General features: G+C 37.5%; 1 protein-coding gene across 4 annotated transcripts in view; it reads left to right on the forward strand.

Annotated features, from left to right (window-relative positions):
• Map3k5 (mitogen-activated protein kinase kinase kinase 5) overlaps positions 1 to 25,657 on the forward strand; it is a 212,452-nt gene that overhangs the window by 44,127 nt on the left and 142,668 nt on the right. For all 4 annotated transcript variants that reach the window (XM_071612996.1, XM_027938433.2, XM_071612994.1 and 1 more), the window contains exon 2: positions 16,682 to 16,821. In XM_071612996.1, the coding sequence (XP_071469097.1) occupies positions 16,682 to 16,821 (140 nt within the window). The remainder of the gene's footprint in view (positions 1 to 16,681; positions 16,822 to 25,657) is intronic.

Genomic DNA, 25,657 nt, shown 5'->3' on the forward strand with positions numbered 1-25,657 from the left:
TTGCCAACATATCAAAGGATTTGTTAAGAAGGATGAATCTCATACTATTGATTTCACTTCTCCTTTTTATCAAACAGGAAAAGTGCAGAAAACTCTCTGTCACTGATTATGACAGTACATATGATAGGGCTGAGGTGTATAGGTGCCTCCCAACCCCTCTCGCTCTCTACTAGTGGCTAATAGTCATTGAGGGCTCACTGCCATCAAGCCCTTTATGTGACAGGGATTGTTGTCATTCTCATTTGCCAGATATAGAAATGGATTTGGAGTGCTCATACCTGGGGCTCCCAGACATGCCACAGAACTAGTGTGTGGACATGGGGAGCCCGACTCCAGCCAGCTGTACATCTCCAGGCAAAAGGGTCCCTGTGGCCATTTGTAATGACTGGTTGGGACTTTCTCCTGAACAGGCACATTTATTTTCATTGCCCTTTATTTCTGCAACTTCTTGAGGTTTGATCACATCAGGGAAGCCCTACAAACTGGTCTGTTCTCTCTGTTTTATAGTTTGAAATGCCTGTTGTTTAATTATTATTATCACACTCACCACAGTTTGCATTGGTTTTTGCATGATTATTTCATTGTCCATTCTGCCGCTAGATCACCAGTTTTCTGGTGTGTGCATATGTCTGATTTTATAATCCCAGTACCTGGCATATAGTAGGGATTTAATGAACATAGGTTGGACTGATGACTGAACTGGTCCTCAGTGTGTCGAAGCTGCTTCCAGTTATTCTCAGTTTGATAGCAGATTGCTCCCGGAACAGGTGTACATGGAACCTTAATGACGTTCACTGTCATTCTAGTTTGTTGGCTCTTTCTGTTTCAGATGGTTATTAGACAGAAGCAAATGATGAAAATACAGGAGATATGTAGCTCTCTTTGAAATAATGAGTTTTGTTAACTCTTTGGCAAATCTACATTTTGCTTCTCTCTGCCTCTAAATCCTCTTTTGCTGTGTCGAAGTTTGGTGGACTTGTGAGTTGAATGGTACTCAGGAGACTCTTTTGTTATTGTTCAGAAGTCTCTCTTATAAGTTGCTTTTTGTTTTGCTTGTGTTTCTTGTTACAGCAAAACATATTAAAAATTGTTCCTCATACCATCAAATGCTCCCAGTCCAAGGCTGTTGAGTACCTCTGAGTACAGACTAGCAGGCTGAGGGGGGGAAGCTTTGCTACTGAAAGGAACAGGACTCCCCCACGACCAAGGGAATAGAGGACATAGATAACATGGGCATCCGGTTGACTTGGAAGGAAAGGATGTATTTAGTAGTGTAAGTTAAAACGTGTAAAGGCACATGTAACAAGTAACATCTTTTCTCCTAATAAGAGAAACATGTTTTACTGAAAAGAGTTCCCTAGGGCTGGGGATGTGGCTCAAGCTGTAGCGTGCTCACCTGGCATGCGTGCGGCCCGGGTTCGATCCTCAGCACCACATACAAACAAAAATGTTGTGTCTGCCGAAAACTAAAAAATAAATATTAAAATTCTCTCTCTCTCTTTCTTTAAAAAAAGTTCCCTAAAAGTGATTGTGCAATTTGTTTTATTTCCTGTAAACTTCTGGTAGAAAGACCAGCCAGACTGGGTAATGAGCCTTTCCTCAGCCAGTGGGTGATGGTATCTGTGTCCACTCATAAGTGGTGGAGCCATTTTTCTGGTAGGAAGAAATTCCTGTATTATGCAATTGGACAGCTGCTTGAAATGCCCTTCCTTCCCAGTTTCTGTGTGCTGAAGCAATACCATATCTCAGGGCTCACTCTGAACCTTCCTGATACCACCTCAGAATTAATCCCTGCTTATTCTTTGCTCCCACAGAGCATTGACACGTATTTCATTTGACCTTCAAGTTCTGTGACTTACATGTCCAGTGAGAACTCAAGATTATAAGCTCATTGCAGGGCTGGTGCTGATTTCTTTAACTGCTTCTATAGTATCTTGCACAGAGTAGAAAATCAAAGCTTGTTAAAGTAAACAAGTGTGAGAGAAGATTGGGGTGTTTCATGTCCATGATGCCTGGGATTGCCCTGGAATCTAAGAAACCTGATCCTCGGTAGTATGATAAGAAGCCATTGGGCCAAGTTTGGTGGTGCATGCTAGTAATCCCAGCAGCTCAGGAGGCTGAAGCAGGAGAATCATAAGTTCAAAGCCAGCCTCAGCTATTTAGTGAAGCCCTAAGCAACCTAATGAGACCCTGTCTCTGAAGAAAATATAAAAAGGTCTGGGGATGTGGCTCAGGGGGGCACTCGGGGAGTTCAATCCCCAGCATAATCAATCAATCAATCAAAGAATAAATGCCATTGGAATGTTCTCAGGAGAGTAGAAGTTAGTATGTAAAGCCTGGTTGGGATGCCTTGGCATTTCCTCTCTGCCCTATCTATCATTTCATTTTCCCCAGAGGACTTTTCTTCCCTGACTTCATCTGCCCTTCTTTTAGATGTACCCACAGCTGTATTTTAACTGACATTTTAATAATCACACCAATCTGTCAAATTAAAAATAACAACACTAAGTTTCCTAGAGAGTAAGTGAGCTTACTTTAAGAGTGACTGATTTAATTTTAGTTGGAAGAAAGGAGGGGAGGAGTGCCAGACTCTTTTTGTTAGTCAGTGAAGGTCAGGCACCTGTCAGCAATAAAAAGGATTATTTAACAATGAACACCTTTAATTCCTTCCCCATTCCCTCTAATACATCATCCTCAAGAAAAAAGGTTTAAGCTGCCCCCCACCCACGAGGTGTTGTTAAATGTCAACACATAAGTGAGAAATGGAATAATTTATGGAAGAATCGTATTTACACATCTGTAGTGTCAGCAGAATTACGGATACTGTTAGAAGATGTGGAAAGTTGAACAAAGAGTGGTGCTTGGTTTAAATGGATGCCAGTTACTGACTAGGTGTTGGGAGGAACTGAAACAGAGTGCAAATAAAGGGAAGGCCTGGTGTCCCTCTGAGCTGTTGGTGAATGGCTCTGGCCTGAAGGCCTCTGTTTGTTGAGGCATTAAGAATTCTGGAGGTCCTGGAGGTCCCCAGGCTCAGCCACCCTTCTGAGATCCAACTGAGTCCGAATACAAAGGATGGCAGCCGGAAAGGCAAGGGGAGAAATCCTGCACACTGGCCCTTCTCTGAGTGAGCAGCTATTTCTGCCAAACAAGTAGCATGCAGCTGGATTTCATTATTTTACCCCCTACATTCTTTCTATAATAGGGACAGTATAGTGTTGGTTACTCATACTCTTTATTGCATGAGAAATAACACTATTTTTGATAAAGAATATATATATTGCATGGAAACAGACACTAGAGTTCATTTTTCTTTTTTAATAGGATTAAATCACCATGCTGCCTTTTTATTCTCTAAAATTCAGGGCTCTTCACTTAGTACTTTTCACACTTAAAACGATTCATTCCTTAATATCATCAGATATCCTGTTTGTTTTCAGAATAATAATGGTCTTATTAGGAGCATGAACTTTTATTTGTTTTAGTGGAATCCAAATAAGGTCCATACATTGCAATTGACTCCTTTCAACCTCTTTTTAAATTTTTAATATTTCTCTCCATTTCTCCCCCCAACACCATAATGTTTTTGTTGAGGAAACCAGGTCATTTTTTCCTATAGAATAATTTAGAGTCTGAACTTTGCTGATTGTATCACCATGTTACGATGCCTGAATAACTGTTGACATTTATGTAAGCATAACATACATAAATCAGAGTGAGAAAAATTTCCCTAGCCACAGTGAGAAAGATCTTTTAATCAGAACAGCCTCAAACATGCATGAACACGCCGCAGCCATTTCTGCCTGAGAACACTGTCAGCGAATGTGGAAGTTCTCCCCGGCCACTTTCTGCTGTCTGTGTGACCAAGTGGTAAATGTACAGAGGACCATGGAGTGGTGTGTCGCTTAGGATGTGCGTCTACCAGGAACAATCAGATTCTCTTCTAAAATCATCACAAACCATCTGTTATAATATTGTGCAACTGAAGCAAGTGACAATTAAAAGAGGCAGATTTTTGGTTTGGGAGTTTTTTTTTGGTGGAGGGAGGATCTTGTGTAAGATTCTTAGTTACAAAGGGCTACTCTGTGTGCTTGGGAACTTTATTGGAGCATAAATGAAGACAGAGGCTTTGATGGTTTAATTAAAATTAAATATGAGAGACCAAAAAACAAATAACACGCACTTGAACCATAATAAAAACGATAATAAGCTCTAAAAAAGCCTGTTCATAAGTTCATGAATAGCTCTTTGAGCATCTAGTGAAAATAGATTGATTATTAAGGACCGAAATGTATTACATAAAAGGAGTTTATAGAGATCTCAGTTTCTGATTAAGGACTGAAACCCACGATACCTTCAGGAAATATAATAAATTCAAGAAGAGTAGTTTGCATTGGTGACAGAGAAGTTTTTACCATCAGCAACTTATGCGTCATTTCTGCTTGTAAAGTATAGCATGTCCCTGTCACATAAACCTGGCAGTTAATTTTTACTTACACAATTCTTATATTATGCACTATTTATAGACCATTGATCAGTTTTTTTGCTATAATAACATTAAAAGTAAATTCTTAAGATAAAAATTACACCCAATTTTAATTTGGAAAGAAGGTAGCATATATTGATGCAGGACTTATTTTTATAATGAGCAAACTTACGTAGGAGATTGCTATGGCTGTGGGGGGTAAAATATCACTTCATAAAAGAAGATATAAATTGTGACTTACCTACCTTCCTTGTGAGCTGATATAAAAATTCACTTGATCCTTTTTTGGTTCAGTACCAAACCTGGCACAGTATTTACAGGGCTCCCTTAGTAATGCTTACTAAACCACCATCAAAACTCTTGTGACCAAGAATATTTATTTGTGATTGAGATTTTAATGTCTGATCTAGTAGCATATAATTGAAATCTAGTTGACAGTTAACCCCCTGGCATCCCATGCTCCCTTGCACAGCTTCATAAAGGGTAGATGAGTTTTGGGGTCTTATAAGGGACTGAGTCCACATCTTGCTTCTGTGGCAGTGATAGCATTGTTACTATCACAAGGGACAGAAACATTAACATAAATTCCTTTTAGCAATAAGAAAATAAATGGGGGCCACAATGTACCAGATCCGCCTTCAGCAGCACTACCAGTGATGCTCATAGGATACAGGCTTGTCAGGCTTGTCAGGCTTGTCCTGACAGCCCTCGATGAGTTTTTCTCTCTTGGCCACCAGCACACCTGCTCTCTGTCTGGTGGTTACCAGCTTCAGTGAAAGATCTCTGCCTTTTTCCTTCTATTGAATTATTTCTTGGTCTTTGCCTTGTAGTACTTCCCTTGTCGCCCTTAAAACATCCCTCCTTGATTTCCAAGATAGACTTCTTCCCTCTATCGTAGATCCATCCCAGTCTATATCATCTGAGAATATAGAAATTATCTACATTAATTAGCCCCTCCCACACACTTTAAAAGTCCTTCTAATGTTCAGGTACAGTATTCCAAACATTCAGGTTTTTCTGTCCCATTAGAGTATTGTCTGATCTCTTGGTTTCCTTGAATGTAAAAATCCTTCCCAGAGACCTTAGGAAATGTTAATCTTCTTCCTTTCTTTGCTACTCTTTGGAGAATGGCTTGTACTCATTACCTGCATTTCCCCATCTTGTTCAGTACCTTGTTTTTGCTGTGCTAGTTTTTGTCATCACCTAGCTTCTTTATAATCTTTGTGGCAGTCTAGAGATTGTCTCTTACCTACCCTGTTACCTGCATCGAAATGCTGGAACCTGTGAATGCTGCCTTCTTTGGAAAAAGGGTCCTTGCAGATGTGACAATTAAGAATCTTGAGATGAGATAGTCCTGGATTATCTGGGTGAGCTCTAGATGCCATCATAAGTGTCCTTATAAGGGAGGCAGAGGGCAAATTGATACCATGGGCACACACACCACAAGCCATGGGAATGCTGAAGCCCTTTGGCTCTGGGAGGCGAGGAACTGATTCTCCTTGGAGCCTCTGGAGGAAGACGACTTGGCCTGCTGACATGTTTATTTCACTTCTGGCCTTCAGGAGGGAGAATAAATTTCTGTTGTTTTAATTAAAACATCAAGTTTTGGGTAATTTGTTACAATGGCCACAGGAAATTCTTAACATTCTGGCCAAAACTATTGACCAGAGATGAGTTAATTTTTACAAAGTGAATATGCCGAAGTAACCAGAACCGAGATCAAGAAACAAAACCTTACTACCCCTCCCAAAGCCCCTGTGAGCCCCCTTTGAGCTTGTCTCCCCTGCCCACAGTATCTCCTCTTGTAACTTTAAACAATGTCGAAACATACTGTACTTACTCTTGGTGTCTGGAGTCTTTTTGTCAGCAACATGTTTGTGAGATTATCCATGTTGTCACATGTAGGTGCTGTATAGTGTTCATTGTCTTTATAGAACACCCCCCCCCACCACCTTTTTTTTTTTTCCCTACTGTCGATGGATACAAGTAGTGCTACTATGAACATTCGTGACAAGACTTTTGGTGAACATACTGTGTGTTTCTATTGGGCGTATGAGGAGGAGAGGAATTCCTGAGTCCTAGAAGCCTTTTCATTTTTTTCTGTGCTCTAATTTAATAGTCTCATTTACACCCACTGCTTCAATTATCGCCCATCACTGTGACTCTTTAATCTTTTTGTCTGACTCTGATCTTTTTGCTGAGATTCAAAATGACAGCTATCAATTGTGTATTCACACACACACACACACACACACATATACACATATGCTCAGTATTTTAGTGTGTCCCAGTTCAAACTCAGGTTCCCACCCCACCCCCAATTGTTCCTTCTTTTGTGTCTCTTTCTGTGTCCATGGAAATCATCATCTTTATCGTCCAGGTTTAGAGTGGGATCATCTTTCATTCTTTCTTGGCCTGCATTCATCCAATTCCTGAAGTCTATGATTTCCTCCCATGTTTTCTTTATGTTATTTTAGGGGCACACTTTCTCCTGGATGACTTCTAAATGATCTCACAGTCTGCAGTCTGCTTAATGTATCAGCTACCCACAGATTCTAGGTTTGTCTTCTCAAAGCAGAGCTGTGATCCTGTCACATTCTTTTTAAACACCTCGACATGACTGGATCCATCCATTGATTCTAGGAGTCATGTCGGATTCTTTATATTGGCTTTCTATTTATGCTTCCGTACATTTGACTTCAGCATCATTTCTATGAGAAATTACACAAGTCTTCATCAGGAGGTATTGAGTTATATATTAACATTGTATTCATTAACATTTTGATGATAAATTGCTCAAAAGGCCTCCTAGGAGTGTTTCTTATAATCATTCAGTATGATTACATTCCTTGAGAGTTTGCTGTGCCTAGCATACACGTAATCCTAAACAACAGTTTTATTCATCAATTTATTATTATTACCAATTTATAGTTGAAGAAATCAACGCTCAGAGACTTTAGGGTATTGTTCAAGGTCATCTAACCAGAAACTTAATTAGGATTCAAATGCTGGAAGTCCAAAAACAGGTTATCTGTCATTTGCATGTTCTGCACTCTTCTGGAGAGGGGATGGTTTCCTTTCCGGGTTTACCCCTTTGTGCTGTGCTTTTCTGAAACTGCACCTCCTCCTGAGCTGTGTGTGGTTCAAGGCCTTGATAATCTGGGCTGGGCACCACCCACAAATGTGTGCCTTCTTTTTCTCTGAAGCTGGAGTTTCATGAACTGAGCTTCTGCAGCTAGTGCCCGGGCCTGGGGACTTCATTTCTAACACCCTTCTCAGTTTCGCTCCCTCCTTCTGTCTCTGTTCCTTTCCTTCTCTCTCTTTTGTCTTTTCTGTCCTCCCAACTTCTCGCCTTTCCTTTCTTCCTTCTCCTTTTGTAGGTGCAGTGGCACTCAATCCTTTTTAAGACCAACCTCAGGAAGTGCAAAAGGTCCCTCTGATCAACTCCCTGCCAGGGCTCTCTTTTCAGGTAAAAAAACAACAGTGACAAACCACTTCTGTCTAAGAATATTATCAACTAAGCAAATCAGGACTGGGTTGGGGAGATTATATATACCTTTAATTTAGCAATATAAGAATGATTCATGCTTGAATCACTGTGCATACGTTTATTAGAGTTTTGTGATGAGGAAATTGTCAGATGAAATATACTGTTGACAGAAATATGCATTGTTATACATGGTGGGGTTCACCAAAGATCACCCAAGAAGCTAAACTAAAGGAAGCTTGAGTAGTAATTTCTAGCATGAATTGCCAAACTATGACCAATTTAAGACAATGATAATAGATTATTCTTCCTGAAAATTTCAACAACCCTAGTTGTGCAACAGGAGTTCTGCAGTTTCCCAACTGCAGACGTTAGTACCTGCCAGACTTTAGAAAATGGACTGTGTCTTCAGAAAACTCTTCTGGGATACTACTCTTTGGTCATGAGTAACATTTCAATAATTTTCCTATAGTAGTTTAGTTGTAAATTGCATTTAGTCATTCACAAAGTACAAAAACCAGTGGAACGCAGGTTTTATTTCCTTCAAGAATCAAAGAAGGAATGAGAATTTGGGGATTATCTGCTCTTTAGGGGACAATCATTGGAAAGTATTGCATTAGTTTCCTGCTGTGGTTTTCTGTTTTTCTCTCTGACCAAACCCAGGCTCCATCCTTTCCTTGGCTTCTTCTACAGTTCTGCAGTGTCTTTCATGGATGAGGGCTGCTGTTTTTCGTTGGCTCTTTGTGGTGTTCCACTCTCTAACTTCACAGCCAGCTATTGCCCCACCCACATAGGTGTTCTTTATCCATCCGACAGCCCTGACCTTGCTGGCCTCTGAGCATCCTCTGCTTGTTCTTCCACAGTGCCCTGTATCCCTACCTGCCAGTGCCTGACCCTGACCTGCAAGAGAAGGCAAAAACCTCATCTTCCAAAGTTTTCCTTTTAACTTTCACAATGGATAACAAAGCCTTGTGTACCACAGGTATTCAGGATATTTGTTAAATTAAATTGGCATTGAATTAATAAGAAGTAACAAAAGATGAATGTCTTCCTTCACTCTGCTGTTCACAAGCAGCAGCAACTGGTGAGATTTTAAACTCATGGATACCGTATTATGAAGGAAAAATTCAATTAGAAAAACCTCAGACCAGGAACCCTGCTGTTCAATGACCAAAATGCAATTGGGCTCAACTGTTTTATGTTATTGCCTGAAACTTTGTTATTCTTTAATAAAACTCTGGTAGACCTAATTTTATGCTCCATTTAATGTTAACCCAGTTGGGACAAGCAAGCAAAGTGCGCCTTAAGTAAAAATGTTGGTGAGTTTAATGTCTTTCTCTTTACTTTACATGACTGGCTTAGTCTTAGATTATTAAGTGTAGCAGTTTTATTCACAGGATTGCCACAAAAGCTCAATTGGACGTTGATTAAGTGCATTTGCTCGTGAAATGCATGACAGAAGTGTGCTTTGGCCCCCAGCTCTGTTTCTACCTCTTGTTTGTATTCTGAGCTTGTGAACTTCAGTCTCCTATAGGTGTAGGATGAGGCCTGGTGAAAAACTAAGAGTGAACTCCAGAGCCAGGTTTGAATCCTGGTGTCTCCACTTTCTAGCTGATCTTTGGCAGATACTTTCTCTGTTTCAGTGTCTGTTTAAGCTAATATTTTCTTTAGTTGGTAATGAAATACTACTGTTTAAAAAGTACTGTTACTGCGGGCTGGGGTTGTAGCTCAGTGGTATAGTGCTTGCCTAAACGTGTGAGGCACTGGGTTCGATCCTCAGCACCATATAAAAATAAATAAATCAAAAAAGGCACTGTGTTCATCTACAACTAAATGTAAAAACTAAAAAATAGTGCTGTTACTGGAAGTCTTACTTAGCTAGTATAACAAAGCAAAAGCAAACAGAAACCATAAAATGCAGACATTGGAAAGAGGGGGAATAAAACCCCTTTTTGTTGTAGATGATGACTGTCCATGTAGAAATCCCCAAGAATATACCAGAAAAAGTCAATATTTTAAAAATCAATTGTATTTTTATATAATAGCATTGAACAATTGGGATTATTGTTCATAACAATTTTAACATAAGAATTTAACATAATTTTAAAATAATAACAGTTTTACAGAGAGTGCCATCTACAATAGCCCCCTCCCCCAAAATGAAACACTTAGACATAAATTTAGCAAACTATGTGTAGGATCTGGTACTGAATAAATCAGACCCAAATAAATTAATATGCCCTATGCCATATTTATGGAGTGAAAGACTCAGTATTGCTGTTAGTTTGTCCCAAAGTGATCTATAAATTTAACACAACCCAATCAAAATCCCAGTAGGATTTTTTTCCCCTGTAGTTTTCAAGTGATAGTTAACAACTACCGACTGATTCTAAAACAGGAAAGCAAATGGAACACGTGCTATCATTCTGATCTTGGATCCCCCTTCCCTTGCAGAGTCCCATGCATTGAAGGCTTGGTTGCCAGCCTGTGGTACTATTGGAAGAGGGTGCATCCTTTAGGAGGTGGGGCCCAGGGTGAGGAAGTGAGGAAGTTAGGTGGGGGCCATGCCTTTGAAGGAGATATTGGGACCCTGGCATCTCCTCCCTCTCGCTCTGCTTCCTGGTGCCATCTGGGCAATAGCAATGTCACATACAGTCCTCCATGATACACTGCCTTGCAAAGGCCTAAGGGCAGCGGAGCCGAGTAACCACGGACTGAAACCATGAGAAAAACATAAAGCAAAGCTTTATCTCAGGTGTTTTGTTAGAGTGATAGAAAGCTAACACAACAACTGAAATAGTGGAACATATTTTGAAAACAGGATAGAGTTGGCAGATTGACCTACTTGATGTCGGTACCTTTCATAACGCTCCAGCTATCAAAACAGTGTTGTGTGGGAGGCCGTCGCACTGAATGACTAGCATTTTCCTTCCTGTGATTGGTAGAGGCTCTGTTGGTCACTTTCGTAGTGATCTGGTCACTTTCATAGTAGCCCTAGATGCTGCCCCGATCCTTGAAATAGAAGAATGTGACTTCAGATGTAGGCATGACTTCCTGCAGCCCCATGGATCGAGCTATGCTCACCTGTTCCTTTGTGATATTACCCCTTTACCCTGTTTGGGATAGAATGTTCCATGGAAATGCCCTTTGTGTGTTGCCTTCTCTTACTCTGCCTTTGGGTGTGTCCTTCAGTCAACCTGATGACTGCGGACATCATGGACATTATGAAGCTAGACTCAACCCCTTGAAACCTGACCCCTTGCCTCATTTGAATGCCTTTACCTCAATAAAAGGGGTCAGCATACAATCACTCTGTCTTTCTATGGACCCTTAAGGTCAGAGACGCCATCAGAGGACCCCCAGAGAAAAAGGTATCTCTGTCTCTTGTGTGGTTATTTCGTGCAGCCCAGTTCCCCTGGAGTGACCCTGAGTGATTTAATCGTGAGGAATGTGACAGTGTTATGTTTGCAAAAGGCAGACACATTGATCAATGGAATAGAACTGAGAATCCAACAGTAGATGCACCCCCCCCCACACACACTTAGACAATTAACATTTGATAAAGATGCAGAAGTATTTCAATGAAGAAAGGAGTCTTTACAACAAATATGAACCCTGACCCATACTTAGGTTGGGGCCTTGCCTTTGAAGGAGATATTGGGGCCTTGGAGTTCACTCTTAGTTTTCACCAGGCCTCATCCTACACCTATAGGAGACTGAATTTAGTTCACAAGCTCAGGATACAAATAGGAGGTAGAAACAGAGCAGGGGGCCAAAGCACACTTCTGCCATGCATTTCATGAGCAAATGCACTTAATCAACGTCCAATTGAGCTTTTGTGGCAATCCTGTGGATAATCACACCATATACCAAAACCAACTCAATGGATCATAGACTTAAATATAAAATGTAATGTTTTAAAACTTTTAGAATAAAACAAAGGAGAGAACTCTTGTGATCTTGTGTCAAGCAATATATATATATGTACATATATAATTATATAATATGTATATAATTTTTATTTTTTATATATATATATATATATATATATATATATATATATATATATATATATATATATATATTTTGGTGCTACTCCTAAAGTACAATCTATAAAGAAGCAAATTGAGAAATGAACTTAAAGTTTTTGTACTTTTAGAGACAGTTAAGAAAAGAATAAAACAAGTCACAAATGAAGAGAAAGTATTTGCAAATCACATAATCTTACAGAGGAATAACAATCAGAAAATACAAAGATCATGTGAACCTTAATAATAAGAAAAAACTTTAACAATTAAAGGTCAAAATCATTGAGCACTGATAAAGAGAAAATATGCACATAAGAAGAATTATTCAACTTTGAGCTGGGTGCAGTGGTGCACACCAGTAATCCCTGTGGCTTGGGAGGCTGAGGCAGGAGGATTGCCAGTTCAAAGCCAGCCTCAGTAAAAGTGAGATGCTAATTAACTGAGTGAGACTCTGTCTCTAAATAAAATATAGAATAGGGCTGGGGTTGTGACTCCATGGTCGAGTGTCCCTGAGTTCAATCCCCGGTACTCCCTCCCCCAAAATTGTTCAACTTCATTAGTAAAAATAAATCCACGATGAGATACCACTACACACCTATTAGGCTGGCTTAAAACAAAAACTGACAATATCAAGGGTCAACAAGGATGGTGGGCAACAGAAACCTATTGTACATTGCTGGTGGGAATACAAAATGGTATAGTTACTTTAGGAAGGAGTTTGGCATTTTCTTATTAAGTTAAACATATATTTACCATATGACTCAGTAATCCTACTCATAGATATTTACTGAAGACAAATGAAAAGCATAAGTTTGTATATGAGTAGTAACTGTAAAAAATTTGCCAGCCTGGAGTTAACCCAAATGTGTCCTTCAACCCATGGATGGACGAATTCATCTACAGATGAATCTCAAATGTATTTTGTTAGGTGAAAGAAACCAAATCCAAAAGCCTATGTATGATTCCATTTCTGTGGTGTTCTGGAGAAAGCAAAACTATAAAGACAGTAAACAGAACAGTACTTGCCAAGGGTTGAGGCTGGATTGGAGCATTAATTGCAAAAGGAAAGCATGAGAGAAATTTTTGGAATGAAGGAGCTGTTCTCTGTCATGCCTGTGGTAGTGGGAATGCATTTTTCAAAACCCATTAAGCTATATACCAGAGAAAGAATGCATTTTTCTCTAAGACAATTAAATAAATTTAGAAAAGAATAAAAATGTCTTTGAACACATCACTCATCTTCTTTGAAATACAAAAAAAAATCAACCTTTTTCTGAGGTACCTTACTATATTATCATATTTTAAAATTGGGTCAATAAGTACTTTTTAATGTTCTATGTAGCATCTCTGCTTCGAAGTTCAGAACTAATGATTATACCTTATTTTGCTGGTACCATTTATTTTAAATGTCTAGTTCTTCTCTTTAATATGAAATCCTTCTGGCAGGGTTTTAAATTTTTATTTTAGCATCAAATCCCGAGTCAATTCTTTAGAAAAATATCCCCTTCTCCTTATTACCTTAATTTAGCTGATGTGTTTCTTTGCATCTCTTATTTTTCTTCAGCTACTGTTTATGGTTTCTTTTTGCTGCACTCTACGTTGGCTCTGGGTTTTAAAGCTGGGTGATTGACTGTTGAGTGCTGGCACTTGGGGGAGGCGGAAGCAGTGTGGGGGCAGGAGGCAGATGGCAGTGTGGGTGGGATGCGGTGACTCATTTGTTTTATAGGTTGATTTTTTTTTTTTAATGTAGAAATGTTAAGGACTCCAAAAGAAAAGTCTTTATTTATATTAAAGAGTCTTCAAGTCATTTTTAGCTTTTGGGGAAAACAACAAGTTTTGAAGCTCCTTTGACCTTCTTCCCTTTTCATAACATGAGTAAATCCTCTATGTCTTTTACCTCCATTGCATCAGATTTATTCCTCCTTGAGTGAATGTGAATTCTAACTTCATAGTCATTAGATAAGTCAGATTCTGTATTTAACAGCTTCTTAAAGAGTGCACTATTTTTTTAGAAAGAAGACCAATAGCAATAGAGGAAAGGGAGGGAAGAGGGGAGGAAGTGGGGAAATACTGGGCAAAGAAATCTACCAGATTATGTTGTGTATGGATATACCACATTGAATATATTCTATTATCATTACTTTAAATTATAATATATTCTATGATCATTACTTTAAATAGTTCCATAAATATATGGAACTATTTAAAGTAATGATAATAGAATGGAGATCAGTAGAGTAATTGGATCAGGGGAGGGAGGAAGGAAGGAAAAGGGAAGTTACTAGGGAAAGAGATTGATCAAATTATGTTACATATAGCTACAAATATGACATAATGAACCCACTCTTAAATATAATTATAACATACCAATAAAAATAAAAAACAATCTCTTAAAAATTTTATAACCAAGTTCATATAATTTAATATGATTTTCTTTATATTTTTATAACAAACTTCATAACTAATTTCAAAAAGTATGTTCTTTTTTATGTTACATTCAGTCACACAGGTCTTGAAAATTCCTTTTATATTTTGGTGGGTTTTAATTTATAAAAGGAATCAATGTTAATACGAGAAATTGTAAGAAATAATATGAAAAATGAAGAAAAAATAATTTGTGAATTATGAATTATCATGGATTATTTTTTATTATACATGTTTTCAGATTTTTAAATTTATGTGAATATTTACATAAAATGCACAAATTATAATGTATACATTACATTGTAATGTATGCTATAAATTATAACATACATACTATATTTTAACTTTGTTTACTTAATAGCTTCAATTTCTCCCCTGTTTCTAAGTATTCTTCTATCTTAGAATTTTTGGTGGTTAAATGGTATACCATTATTGGGAATTATCATTGTGTGTGTGTGTGTGTACTTACATGTGTGTATGTAATTACTATATATACACAAAAGTAAATACACAAATATACACAGTCATTTCCTATTGATGGATATATTGACTTTTTCCTTTATTTTATTATAAAGATGATATTTTAGTGGACAAACAGGTAAATCTGCCCATATCTCAGGATAAATTCTAAGAAATGGAATTATTGGGTTGGAGAGTATACATAGTTTTAAGGATGTAAGTCTCCAAAAAGTTTAGACAGCACTTGAGTACCATTTCCTCTGAATTTTCATTGGTTATTTTAGGCTGTTTTCGTTGGTTCCTTTTAGGAAAGAAATTGTCACTTTGTGGTTAGTTTAATGTGCATTTATTATAAGAAAGATGGAGAACATTTTTTCATGTGCTTATTGACCATTTTAAACTTTAGTGAATTTGTCTGCTTATGTGTATAGTTTGTTGCAATGTTTTTTATTATTGCTGTTTACTTTAAATTGACCAGTAAGAGATGATTTATAAAGATACTAACCTTTCATCTATCAAATATTGCACATATCTTTAACAAACTTGCTATGTTAACACTTTAATTGTAATTATGAATGGGTTCTGTTTTATGATTATATTTTCCAAATTCTTATTGTGGTTGCAAAAGAAGTTATTAGTTTTCAAAATAATTTTTTATCTTAACACTTTACTAGATAGTATTATTATTTCTAATAGTTATTCAGCTGCATTGTATTGTTTGTTTTGTTTTGGCCTGGTTTTGGTTGACAACATAACATTTGCAAGTAATGATGATTTTATATTTTATTTTCTAGACTTATACCTTTGCTTCCTAAAAATCTTCCTGTATTGACTGAGATTTCCTGATTTTAATAGGCATATAAGTACATAGAAGTACAAAGTACAAAGTTGGCACTTGTGAAACATATCTTGTTCTTCTTGCATGTTAGGCATATATGCTCTTTTCCTGCTGCAGCCCATTTTGTGACTTTTTTTTTCACGGAGAAAAATGGATTTTGCACTTTAATCAATAAGAATCTGTGGAGATGTTCATGACTCTTAAAAATTGAGCCATCCTTGCATTCCCCAAATAAATTTTAAACTCAAAATCTCAGCTTCTTACAGTGTAACACTTGGTACATTTGTTAGTTTTTCTTTCATATTTTTGTTTATATCTGTAAATGAGTTTGAGAGTAATCTGGATTTCATTTTTATGATGTTGTTGCCAAATGTGGGATAAGGTTTCTATTAGGTTAATATTGGTCATGTTTGACTTTTGGAAAAATTAGTATCTGTGGTTTTATTTCGCTTCTTAGTTATAATTTTCTATACCTTCACTTTTTTATTTCTTCATTTTACTTACCAAATATTTATTGGATATAAGCTAGTTAATTCTAAACCCTAGTTATGGATTAACCAATAAAGTCACCATTTTTTTAAAAAAACTCATTTTGCATTTGTTACTGCTATATATTCTATGAATCTGCTTTTTATAGTTTTTTTTTTTTTTAATTTGTAACCATAGTTACCTTGTTTCAATGTTGAAATTTAACAGAGAACGTTAACTTTTGCTTCCCATCATTGCAGGCTCTTTGCAATAATTACATGATTTCTTTCTTGTTTAAAAAAATGCCAGTTTGTGGAACTTTATAAAGCCATTTCTGGTAGAACCACAAATTCAAAATTCAGTGGTAAGTGAAGAGGGAAAATCCCTAGCATTTCCTCATTTCCTTTTCTGAGTACTGAGTTATTGAAACCCAAATGTGCTTATTGGGCATGATTCAGGTGACATCTTTTGAGGACTTTGTTTTCTGTCTGCAGATATTGCTGTGGTGGAGATGAGTGATGCCTTCCGGCAGCCGTCCTTGTTTTACCACCTTGGGGTTCGAGAAAGCTTCAGCATGGCCAACAACATCATCCTCTACTGTGATACTAACTCGGACTCTCTGCAGTCCCTGAAGGTACTCCTCTTAGTTACTGGGTATATTTCCTTTTAGCCCCAGTATTCAGGGAGAATTCTCTCTTATCCAAAACATTTTTCAGTAACTTATGTTTGTGAAAAGATGTTTTTGCCAGTATGATAAATAGCTACCACAGGCTAATTGTCAAATTTATCTAGAATTCATTGTGAAGTTTATCTAGACATCAATGTAGATATTTGATGATATCCAAGAAAGATAAACATCATGTTCAGTTCCGAGTACCAGGTGGGGTTACATCCAGGAGACTGTTGATGGGAAATCACTGGTACACACCTTGGAGAAAGAAAAGAAGGTCATATAAGATATATCAGGCTTTATGCCTGACCTTTGGTGACTTCATTGTGCCCATCTGGCTCCAACTAAAATACTCTTCCTACCTGAAAATGCTCTGAGTAGAAATGCTCACAATATTGCCACCCTTGTTTGCTGGGTGTCATTTCAATTAAGATGGGAGGAGGGAAGTAAAACTCTCTATTTTGTGTACAAAACTCAACCTTCCCCGTTGGCATTCTCTCCATTAATAGACGCTTGCCCGAGAGAAACCATTTCTACCACCCGAAAGGATTGGGAAGTAAAAACTTACTGTGTCTTGTCTACAAAATTCAACCTATCCCAATGTCATTTTCTGCATTAATAGGAACATACCTGATATAAAGTCATTTCCTCCCTCCAGCAAAGTTGCTGAACATGCTTTTAGAGGCCACAGGATTTTACACTGGGTGATTCTTTGAAAAGTGTCTCACAGTTCAGTGAAACTCATGCTGAGCCTGATGTCATCCATTTCCTTTGTGAAATTTCCAGCTAGCTTCATGTGGTCTTTTCTCATCTCGGTCCTTTGGTTCCCAAATAAGAGTCAACCTTGGGATGTGAAGCCCTGGAGTTGAGAATATACTTTCCAAGTCAGTGGCTTAGCAGTTGTTATATGAAGATCTCCAATGCCAAATCCTTGTAGAAATATGTGTGTGTGTGTGTGTGTGTGTGTGTGTGTACATAATATCTTTATTTATTTATTTTTATGTGGTGCTGAGGATTGAACCCAGTGACTCACATGTGCTAAACAAGCCATCTACTACTGAGCTACAACCCCAGCCCTAGAAATATATTTTAAAGTAGCATTTTGCTTTTATCAGAGTATCTAGAGCATGGGTGGCTTTCTCTGAAAATTCTGAAGAGTTGCACTGAGCAAATACATTTGTTGCATGCTCGACATTATGCGGGGGATTGAGAGGCATATCTGTTTCTGGCATACTGGAATTGAGAGATTTGGTCCTACTCAGTCTAAATTTATCTTTTTACCTGGCTATTAGTAAGGAAAATCTGGGACCAGGTCAGCCTGGCTCCCTAGCTTGTTCTCCTTAACCACCAAGTTTTATTATCCCTTGCAGTTTTCCCTCTGTATCCATGGGTTCTGCACTTTTAAAACAATCATGGATAGAAAATATATTTGTTTAAATTACATCTGTACTGAAAGTGTACAGACTTTCCCCTTTGTCTTATATTCCATAAACAATGCAGGGTAACAATTATTTGCTTAGCACTTACATTGTATTAGTTTTGATAAGTAAGCTAGAGTTGATTGAAAGTGTACAAGAAGGTGGTTGTAGGTTATATGCAGATTCTATTCCATTTATATAAGTGACTTGATCATCTACAGATTTTGGTATCCTGGGTGTCCTGGGACCAGTCCCTGTGGATAACAAGGGAGGACTGTATTTCTAGTTAAAACTATATCAGTCATGCCTGCCAAGTGTTGTTCATTTAGAAAAATGCATCAACTATGCCTCCTCAGTTGTCCCACGCAGAGTGTGTCTTTTCTCTTAACCCTTCCATTAACTTAAGCGTTTGCCATTTTCTTATTTAGATCGTTTCTAGCCAGATAGCCTCTGATGTCTGGGGTAGAAAAAAAATATTTTCTGCAAGTCTAGCAATTTTCTTTGGGTCTCAGAAAGTCTTGTCCTACTGCAGAAAGTTGGGATATGTCTGTATGTGTTTGTTTTTATTTATTTCTCTTGCATTTGGCTCTAGGTATAACTCTGCTATCCCCAGCATTTACAAACAGAAAGGAAAACTAGTGAAATAAGAGCAAAAGACATTTGAAGTAATATCTGCAAAGTGAGGCAGATATGACAAAATGAAGCATCTCTTTTTACAGAGGCAGAGGCAGAATTAGAATGCTATTCTTGTCGTGTATCTTGCTTCACTTAGGTTGATTCTTTGGACTTCAAAGAAAGTACAGCTGTGCCAATTTTATTTTCATCAGCTTTTTGTTGAAGACAGCAGATTCTCTTCAGCAGCAAATTCTCAGGAAGAAATCATAGAAAAAAATCTTTTGTGTTTAAAAGTATAAGCTACTTGGAGAATAATTTATAGGAACTATAAAAATGATTAAAATCCTTGCCTGAATTGTCATTTGAAAAGATATTAAGAATCTAATCATATATATGTGCAATAAAATTTCTAGCTGTTGCTTAAGCTATAAGTCCTTCAATTGTATTAAGAATGAAGTATTTTAATTTTTAAAAAATATATCTATTTTAATTGTAGATGGACATAATACCTTTATTTCATTTATTTATGCTGAGGTGCTGAGGCTCAAACCCAGTGGCTCACACGTGTGAGGCAAGTGTTCTGCTGATGAGCCAACAACCCCAGCCCATAACTTATTTTTGTCCCAAGAAAAAAAGTCATGATTGCACTTTGAGAGAGGGAAATAAATTGTTTTTTCCTTAATATTATAACACATATTTCAGTTTTCTTTAATTAAATCATGAGAACTTCTTAGTGTACCTATTAATGTTTATTCAGAGAGACTATGCCAAGATTTAACATTTGCTCAAAAATAAGAAAAGCTGATAACAACTCTTTTCTGATTTATTCCATGCATTTAAAAATGATCAGACTTCCACTTGGCATCTCTTACTAAATGGGAGAGTGGGTCTGGACTCTACTGGCCAATGAACTGTGGAGCAGATGGGTGAGATACATCTAAGGTCAGAAAGCACTTGGGGGAGTGAGTGGCTGCTGTGAACAGTGAGGAATTTGTTTTAATGTACCACAAAGGGGCTGAGGGAACTTCCCCTCCATCCTCTGAAGGTTCCATAATTGGGTCTGCTGAAAAAAGTGACAACAGACACACGAACAGGTGAAAATTCATACAAATTCATTAATATGCAAGTACATAGGAGTCACAAAGAGTATAAAAACTCAAAAAAGGTTGAATCACAAGTTCAAGGGAACCTATCATCAAGTCTAACAAGCACAAAGAAGGTTGAAGTGTGAACATCATTTTGCTAGGAGAGAGGGAAGTGGAGGATGTAGGCAATTTTAGATTTAGAGTAAATGATTTTCAGGGGAAACGGATGGACTCAAAGAGCCTGGGACAAAGTGTACCTGTGCCCTGAGGGTGACGTCAGCTCTGGTTTTTCTTCTACTAGTTCATCTTCTGGAGGAGCTGGTGTTTAGGTGGATAAGAGAGCATCAGAGAAAGCCTTCCTGCAGGTAGGGAGGGAAAGAGGATCAGAGACAGGAGTTGGAGAAAATCACAGAGATTTTGGTTCTGATACTGCTTTTTTTGTTCAAAGTGCTCAGTGTGTCAAAGGGCCAAACTTTAGGGTATCATTTTCTGAGTCTCAACAACCCTTTTTCTATCACCAGAAATTCCTTTATAATAAGAGTTCACAGCTCTAGTTCTTGTGATCTTTTCTTTCAACCCTTTCTTTAGCTACTTCTCTTGATTCTGGATTAACCCTGACTCACTTTAAACATTGCTGTTTATAAAACAAAGCAAGACCAAGCAATGAAGTACACTACACATCCCCAGATAGTCAGCAGGTAGAAGCTCTTATAAACAAGTGACAAGGCTGAATGGGAAACAGACACACTACTGGGGAAAGAGTGAATCACCACTTTGTTTTAGTTTTTTTTGTTTGTTTGTTTGGTACTGAGGATTGAACCCATAGGTGCTCTACCACTGAGCCACATCCCCAGTCCTTTTCATTTTTTGAGATAGGGTCTCACTAAGTTGCTTAGGGTCTCACTAAGTTACTCACACTGGCCTTGAACTTGTGATTCTCCTGCCTCAGCCTCCTCAACCATTAGGATTACAGACATGCATCACTATGCTCTGCTTACTACTAACTTTTGAAGAGCAATTTGGCCATATCTAATACTGTCAAAGGTACCTGTCATCAAGTCTAAGCAATTTTAAACCTAGTTGTGTACTGTAAAAAAAAAAAAAAAAAAAGTGTCTCGGGTGTAAGGAGATAAAACAAAGAATGTTTATGCAACATTTTAATAATCCCTCCCCTAAAGGAGATGGAAAATATCCATTAGGAGAATGAATGAATAATTGGGACAAGTCTGGCACAGCAGCACACACCTGTAATCCCAGCTACTCAGCAGGCCAAGGCAGGAGGATTGCAAGTTTGATGCAAGCCTTAGCAATTTAGCAAAACCATGTTTCAAAATATAAAAGGGGCTGGGGTTCTACCTTTGTGGTAGAGGGTCCCTATGTTCCATTTCTAGTATCACAAAAATAAAACAAATCAAAAAACTTTTGGTATAATATTTAATGGAATATTGTAGAGCACTTAAGATAAATCAACTAGAGCTTTATATATCAAAGTCATTGTATCTCCAAAAAAATATAATTTTGAATTTAAAATCAACATACAGTGACTCACCCACATCAATGTTTATAGCAGTTCAATTTAATTTACAATAGCTAAGCTATGGAACCAACCTAGGTGCCCTTCAACAGATGAATGGATAAAGAAAATGTGGTATTTATATACAATGGAATATTACTCAGTTATAAAAAGGAATGACTTTGCTGGTAAAGGGATGGATCTGGAGACTATTATGATAAGTTTTTAAAGCCAATCATAAAAAAACAAAGGTCAAATATTCTGTCCAATATGAGGATGCTAACATACAACAAGTGTGTGTGGCGGAGGTGGAAAAAGAAGTTCAGTGGATTAGACAAAGGAATGTTGAGAAGGGAAGGGGATAGGAATAAGAAAGACCATGGAAAGAATTGGACATAACTTTCCTATGTTCATACATGAATGCATGACCAGTGAAACTCCACATCATGTACAACCACAAGAATGGGATCCTAATTAGAATAAATTCCATGTATGTTTAATATGTCAAAATATACTCTACTGTCATGTATATGTAAAAAGAGCAACTAAAAAAAGCAAAAAAATAAAAATAAACTTTTTAAAAAATAATAATGTTAAGGGGAAAAACAAATCACCCATGTACAGTATCATACCAGTTTTCAGAATGTGATTACAGGCAGGCAAGACAATGGTATTATACACATTTGTGTTATAAAGAGATAGAAGTATGTATGGAAGTTATCCAATCAGAGTATTTACCCCTTTGGGGGATAGCAGTGGAATAGAGTTGGAAGATAAGAGTCTTTACCTATATGTAATATGTCTTTTTTCTTTTTTTCCTTTTTTCTTTCAATACTGGTTTTAAACCCAAGCATTGCACATGCTAGATAAGCCTCTATCACTGAGCCACATCCCTGGCCCTTTCTATTTTATTTGGAGACAATTTCTCTAAGTTACCCAGGCTGGTCTTGAACTTGTGTTCCTCTTGCCTCAGCCTCCTAAGTGTTGCCTTTATAGGCAGGCACCACTGTGTCTGGCTATAATATAATATTTCTAAATCCAGGTGGTAGACATATAGTTGTTTGCTAATTTTTATACTTTTATATACTGAAAATATTTCATAATTAGCCTTGAAAAAATGTTGCTATATTCTCCAGTTTTCTATATCCATCAAGAAAACTTTACATGCATTTTGGGCATTTGAATCCCCAAAGAATTTCAGTTTCTTTTTCTTAATATTCTGGCAGTGGTAAGAAAGCCTAAGATGTATTTGAATCTTTTTTTCTGCACTTAAATCATCTTTGCTCCCATTTTATGCATAAGAAATGATTCTTTGGAGATTGATATGCACATCAGCTAGTGGTGACTCAGCTTTCTGTGTTGAAATATAATGATTATGTTAGATTATTCCTTACTCAAGAAATTTAGTTGTATTTTTCTCTTAAGCCACTGCCTGAAAAGTTACTTTACAGATGGGATTTTCCTCAATAAACTCTTTTGTAAAACTGCTTACTTCTTCATTATCTCACTGGATATATTCCATACATATATAGTGCCAGGTACTCTGGCTCTGCCTTTATGCATGTGTTATTTTCTAGATTGGGATATGACCAGCATCCCCCTAGGAAATGACACTAGAAATCTTACAGGCACAAACCAGAATTTGTAACACCATCACTAATTTACCAACTTTGAAAAATCAGCCATTTTTTAAAACAATATGGCAGTTTCTCAAAAAATTAAAAGGAGATTTAACATCTACATTCCCAAGAGAATTCCAAGCAGGATCTGAAAGAGATATTTATGTGCCCATGTTCATTAGTGACATTATTTACAATAGCCAGAAAGTGGAAGCAACTCAGGTGTCCATGACAGATGAATAGATGAACAAAATGGGTGTATACCTACTACTCAGCTGTGACAAGGAAGCTGACATGTGCTACAACATGGATGAGCCTTGAGAACTGCCATAGTTGCTCCTTCAAAGCAGTTCCATGGTATATGGACCCAAGATCTGTTCTCTGTAGATACAGAGGACCCCATCTTTGTGTATATGAAATGGGACAGTTCTTCTGGTACTCATTCATGTCCACTTGAAGCAATTGGTTGTTGTTTGGAAAAAAATGATGATGTCCATGATGTAAATTTTGATATTGATACTAGTTTGAAGTAAATCAGTGAGGAAAATCAAGGTAGTTTTTGTTACAAATGCTTCAAATTTAAATTGAATTCTTCCCTATACTTGGCACATCTACTCAGATTCCAGTGTCCTTAAACCCATAAAAATGTATTTCTCTCTTTTTGATCTTACACCACTGCTTTCTTTTCCTAAAGTTTTACCTGCCTTGCTAAGCTAAATAGCTAAGATTTGAATTAAATTCAAGTTTTAATGTAAGTAGTGCATGACATTAATTTTCAAGGTTTATGACTCTGATTTCAACAATGGAATTTTGCAGGATTATTTTCAGCACCTCAGATTGTACCCAGTTAGTCAGTGGTACAAAGTACACAGTTGGTTAATGTTTAAAAAAAAAAAGTCATTTGAAAATATGCTCCTATAAAGTAGTTTAACAATTTGTGAACAGAATCATTGGCTTTGCCTGTTTTAACTGGGCTACCTCTGGACATCCCGAGACTCTTGCTTAGTTTATTCCTAGGTGTTGATTTAGAATCAGCAATTGGCACCCTGTCCTCTCCCAGGTTCAACACTTCATTCCCATGCATTTCTTGTTATTCCTTAGGAAGCTTTTGTTGTTGTTGAGAGAGGAAACAGGCTTGTTCCTTTATTTTACAAATTTCAGAAATGGTAAAACTTTCATCTGAACTGTAATCAGTCCGTCTCTAATGGGGAAAGAAAGAGGTAATCTGGGGCAGGAGCAGGTTAAAAATACATAAAGTGCGGCTTTATGGAGATTCTTCTCCTGGGATCTTGAATTGACAAACTAGATGAATGATTTATGTAGCAGGTGTTGACTTCCCCGTTGGAGAATCCCTGAGGATGGGCTTGAGACGCAAGAGCCTAGTTTTGTTCAATGTCTGTTAGCAGTATTCTCTCCCTAAGGCATTATCTGTAGACTGAATAAAATCATGCTCTTTCCTTCCTAATTCTCTTTAATCTCCTTCTCCTACCCACCCTCCCATGATTTCTAGCTTCTTATTACCCTTTTGTCAAAAGGAGAGGAAAATCTGTGCGGTATAGGGAATGAAAGATGTCATCGAATCACTGGGTTGACCCCAGCTGTAGCCTGTGAGTCTGAATACCTTGAAGAACAGGCAGGAGCCCCTCTGCACACACCAGAAGTGGGCCAAAGTCTTGCTGAACTCTTCTCCTTTTTGTTCATTATAGATAATTCTGTGGTAGTTGATCTTTGTGGCACTACAACCCATCATCCTCTTTGGGTCCTTTTAGAACACATCCTTGAAATTATCATTAAACCTTATGTCAAATGGGATTTACTATGTATAAAATTATACCTACCTGTAACTGTGTGTGTGTGTGTGTGTGTGGTGCTGGGGATTGAACCCAGGCCTTATTCATGGGAGGCAAGCACTCTGTCATATACCAAGCTGAGCTATATCCCCAGCCCCATACCTGTAACTTTTTTACAATACAGTTTAAGAAAGAAGAAACAGCATGTACTTGAATAGAACAGTTCAATTAAGTGTTGTCAGCTGGTGACAAAGATGTTAATTATAACAATAGCAACACAGTGTAAAGGGAAGTTTGTATTAAGAAGCTGTGTTAAATGCTGTATGTATAAAATGTCACCCATCAGCACCCAGTTCAAAGAAATATGTCTACTTATAGTAGAGTTCTCCCACCAAGAGAGATTTATTTAGATATGAAACAAAATTAATAGGGAAGGAGAAAAAGAGAGTCAAGAATGTCTTTGGGGATGACTTTCCAGCTTTGTTTAATTTAACCTGATTTTTTTTTTTTTTTTTAGCACAGGTTGTTTTCATTGACAGTTGCTCATGTTTAAGAAGAAGATGTGTTCTTACCCCAGGTCATGAGCAACACAAGTGTACAGTTCTCTAGATCTGGTTGTGCAGAAATTAAGTAGAAGTACTTTGTTTAGGTAGAATTAATACCTCTTATTATGTGTAGCTTTAAAGTACTTAAGTTGGCAGGGGGGCCTGTAACCTCAGAAGCTTGGGAGGCTAAGGCAGAAGAATTGGAAGTTCAAAGC

This window comes from Marmota flaviventris, chromosome 6, assembly GCF_047511675.1.
Source record: "Marmota flaviventris isolate mMarFla1 chromosome 6, mMarFla1.hap1, whole genome shotgun sequence".
Classification (NCBI taxonomy): Eukaryota; Metazoa; Chordata; class Mammalia; order Rodentia; family Sciuridae; genus Marmota; species Marmota flaviventris.